Genomic DNA, 4,190 nt, shown 5'->3' on the forward strand with positions numbered 1-4,190 from the left:
TTTTGGATGTGATTTTTATTTTATTTTTTAATAAGCTACTCTGTCCAACCCTTTTGTCGTGTATTATTAGAGATTACATCAAACATTGAATAAAAAATGCACATTCTATAGCACTTTACAGAACTTTTTTGATGCACATACTGGAATTTATTTGGTAAATTTATTTCCACTGCTGTTTATGCACATTTTGTTTTTCAAAAAATGTTTATCCTACTTATTTGTGCACTTAAGTTTTCTGAATAAACATTTCCAACATTACTGCGCAACATTCCTTCTATTAAGCTTTTTTATGCAATATTTCAGAATGCACATATAAATAGGTGAATGTAAACATGGCTACGGTCTCCATTACCTGATGTGTGTTCACTTATTCTGAATCTGCGTCCAGATACGCTCTGCTGATAGTAGACAGCGCCACAGCTCTCTACAGGACAGATTACTCGGGACGAGGGGAGCTGTCTGCCCGACAGGGGCATCTGGGACGCTTTCTGCGTATGCTGCTGCGTCTCGCTGATGAGGTAAACAACATCATGCAATGCAAACAAGACCATTTTAAATATATATATAAATATATATATATATATATATATATATATATATATATTATTATTTAAAAAAAGGTTTACACACACACATGTATATATACACACATATATGAGCAATATCACACATGTAGCAGTGCAATGTATGTAGGCACTGGTGGGAGGCTTGCGTTGGCATGTGCCACCAGTGACGATATGCAGCAATATCGCACTGCTACACGTGTCATATTGCGTTTATAAAACAGTTTGACGGCATAATCGTGTATATAAAAAAAGAAAATCAGAGTCCAGAAACCCTTTTGTAAGAGGAACTACTTTCTTTCGCCATTCCCTCACATCTGCAGCTGACGTCAGAACAGCAGAAACCATTGCTACTTTACTAATGTCACTTTAGAGCTAGTGATTGAATGATTCTCTAGCGTAATGTCTAAAGTGATGACAAAACAGGTGATTTTGCTCACATTTTAAGATTATAAGGCTGAACAGCATGAAATGCCATCAGTCTACAGAGATTTCCCAGTATTTCTCTGTTGCAATCTAGAGATCACAATAATACTATGGTATAAATGCAGCACTACAACAAACAAAAGAGAGAGACTTAGAAAGTCATTTACCTGTTTAATAATGATGTGATCCGCTGTAGTTTACGCAGTTTTTTTCTAGGGCTTATAGTGCGGTCTCTGTCCCCATCTTCTGGATAAACATTGCCAACCATCTTTGCTCAGTATGACAGGCTAATGGCTGCCGACTCGCTGTCTCTCAGAATCTAAAATAGGCACTGTCCTAATAAATAAACTGCATAGTTGCAATCTACACAACTACATTCTCAACTAAAAAAACCTCAAAAGTACATTATGATGTCCAACAGCTGCAATAAATGCTTGTTGCTGTGTGTGGGTGGAGTAATACACAAGGGTGAAGGGTTAAGAGGCTGGACGGGTGCTGTTATTTGCAGAATATCGCATGGATTCAAGAACTAGACAGAACTGTTGTGTGTTGCATTGTGTTGTGTGACAGAACATGTGTATATATATATATATATATATATATATATATATATATATATATATATATATATATATTAGTTTATTATATATATTAGTTAGTATATATTAGTTTGTTTGTTTTTTTATTGTATAAGGTTTGATCTTTTGAAAATATGTCTGTTGTATCTGGTTTGCAGTTTGGTGTGGCTGTCGTCATCACTAACCAGGTTGTAGCACAGGTGGACGGAGCAGCCATGTTTTCAGCAGATCCCAAGAAGCCTATTGGTGGAAATATTCTGGCACACGCATCAACTACACGGTAAAACACAACAGATGATTGTGTTTATTAATCCTCACATAGTACTTATAGTACTAATATATTGATTAGAGCAACAAATAATAACTTGACCTCTAGTTGATCATTTGGAAAAGTGGCAGAAGGTAGAGTTTTCAGTTGAATCATCTGTTGAACTGTATCCCAATCATCACAAATACTGCAGAAGACCTACTGGAACCGGCATGGACCCAAGATTCTCATAGAAATCAGTCAAGTTTGGTGAAGGAAAAAATCATGGTTTGGGGTTATATTCAGTATGGGGGCATGCGAGAGATCTGCAGAGTGGATTGAAACGTCAACAACCTGAGCCATCAAGACCTTTGTGCTGCCCGTTACATTACAAACCACAGGAGAGGGCAAATTCTTCAGCAGGATAGCGCTCCTTCTCGTACTTCAGCCTCCACATCAAAGCTCCTGAAAGCAAGAAAGGTCAATGTGCTCCAGGATTGGCCAGCCCAGTCACCAGACATGAACATTATTGAGCATGTCTAGAGTAAGATGGAGGCATTGAAGATGCATCGAAAGTATCTTGATGGGAGTCCTGCAGGAACGCTTTCTTTGCCATTCCAGATGACTTTATTAATCAGTGATTTGAGTCATTGCAGAGATGTATGGATGCAGTCCTCCAAGCTCATGATGGAGTCAGACACAATATTCATTCTGTCTCCACTGCAGCATGACTTTATATTCTATACTGTACATTATTTCTGTTCAGTGACAAGACTTTTGTCTAAGTAAAGTCAGACCTTACTGTCCTAATTAAATCATTAAAAATGAAGGCATGATCATATTTAATTGTGGTAAAATAAGCGTAATCTAGAGGTGTTTGCCTTTCATATTAGCCTATTCTGATACCAAATGATCAACTAGAAGTCAGGTTATTTGTTGTTCCTAAAACTTGGATGGGCGACAAGACTTTTGTCAGGTAGTGTAAAAGTAACTAATTAAATTGCCTAAAAATTATATGTAATCTTAAAAAATAAATCTAAATTGTAAAAATTTTTAGCACAGCAATTACTTATAACTAGGCTCACATAGAATCTTCACACCCAGAAATAGACAAATATTTTAGACCCAAGTCTATTTATGTACTTAAGTATGTGTAAATGTTGATTTATTCAGTTTTTAATTCATTTATTAATTTTGGTGATCTTACTGAGTATGCAAATGTTTTACGTAGAATACAGTTTATATTGTAATATGTTCTGTTTTTACTAGATAAATTGTTTGAAAGATTAGCTTTGTTTAACAAACAAGTGGAACTAATTGGATTTACCTTTAAATAAGATTTATTTATAAGTTATTTTTATATCATTATTTAATTTACTACCCTCTCAAAGTTATTCTGCATAAATCTCCATTCTTTTTTTTTTTTAACACATTCTGCACAGAAATAGCAAAAAAAAGAGAAAAAAAAGTCAGCCGATTCTGTCTGACTCTGCTTATTACTGATTACACCCTAACGCCGCTCTTAATTGTGTCTCTATTGTAGGTTATACCTTAGGAAAGGCAGAGGTGAGACGAGGATATGTAAGATCTATGACTCTCCGTGTTTACCAGAGGCCGAGGCCATGTTTGCCATTAATGCTGATGGAGTGGGAGATGCTAAAGACTGAAGAAATGGAGAGTAGAGGGTCTGTCGGCCATGTATACCAGACCATCAAGAAAAGACTGCTGTTTAGTCTGGATTATTATAAAAAAAAAAAAGAGATATTTTGAATGAAAGAAAAAAACCCTTGAGGGTGAAATTTGTGGTTTATTTACATGTATGCAGATTGATGCATCTGAAAACATTTGAGCTGGTGTAATTATTCACTCTTTACTGTGATGTAAGCCTCTTTACTATGTTATTTACATCTTTTTTTATGTTTGTTTGTCTGTGTGGACTTTTTCCTTGTGTATATAAAAGTACTCATAATTAAAGTGTTTTATCTGTTAAACTAATATGTTTGCACATATATGCCTTCAGTTAAGAGCATTAAAACATGATAAAAGCAGCAAAACAACTGAGACAACTGGAATTTTATTGTCATTTCAAGACTTCAGGAAGTAAAAATAAACTGAAACATCAAGCATACTTCTAATCACAGGTATAGGTTTACTTTCTCACCATGTACAAATATAAAAAATAGGAATGATCTGACCTTCATATTATCTTCGTCTTTTTTTTAAAGGAATGAAATTCAATGTTTTGTGCTAAGATATGTGTACAACAGTAATCAGTTTAAGACCTTTGTTTTTATTTGTAAGATTACTGCTAAAAACAAAAAAATACTAATTTCAGTAAAGTACATCCGCAAACAACATTAAATAAATTAAATACGT

The 4,190-nt window shown here is 34.8% G+C and overlaps 1 protein-coding gene across 2 annotated transcripts in view; it reads left to right on the top strand.

Moving 5' to 3' along the window:
• rad51 (RAD51 recombinase) overlaps window positions 1-3,880 on the top strand; it is a 14,068-nt gene extending 10,188 nt beyond the window's left edge. The window contains exons 8-10 of one of the 2 annotated variants that reach the window (XM_073932336.1): window positions 389-518; window positions 1,726-1,847; window positions 3,358-3,880. In XM_073932336.1, the coding sequence (XP_073788437.1) occupies window positions 389-518; window positions 1,726-1,847; window positions 3,358-3,481 (376 nt within the window). In that variant the 3' untranslated portion in view covers window positions 3,482-3,880. The remainder of the gene's footprint in view (window positions 1-388; window positions 519-1,725; window positions 1,848-3,357) is intronic. The other variant, NM_213206.2, reaches the window with a different exon arrangement.
• The last annotated feature ends 310 nt before the right edge of the window (window positions 3,881-4,190 follow it).

The sequence above is a fragment of the Danio rerio genome, chromosome 20 (assembly GCF_049306965.1).
Source record: "Danio rerio strain Tuebingen ecotype United States chromosome 20, GRCz12tu, whole genome shotgun sequence".
In the NCBI taxonomy this organism is placed as follows: Eukaryota; Metazoa; Chordata; class Actinopteri; order Cypriniformes; family Danionidae; genus Danio; species Danio rerio.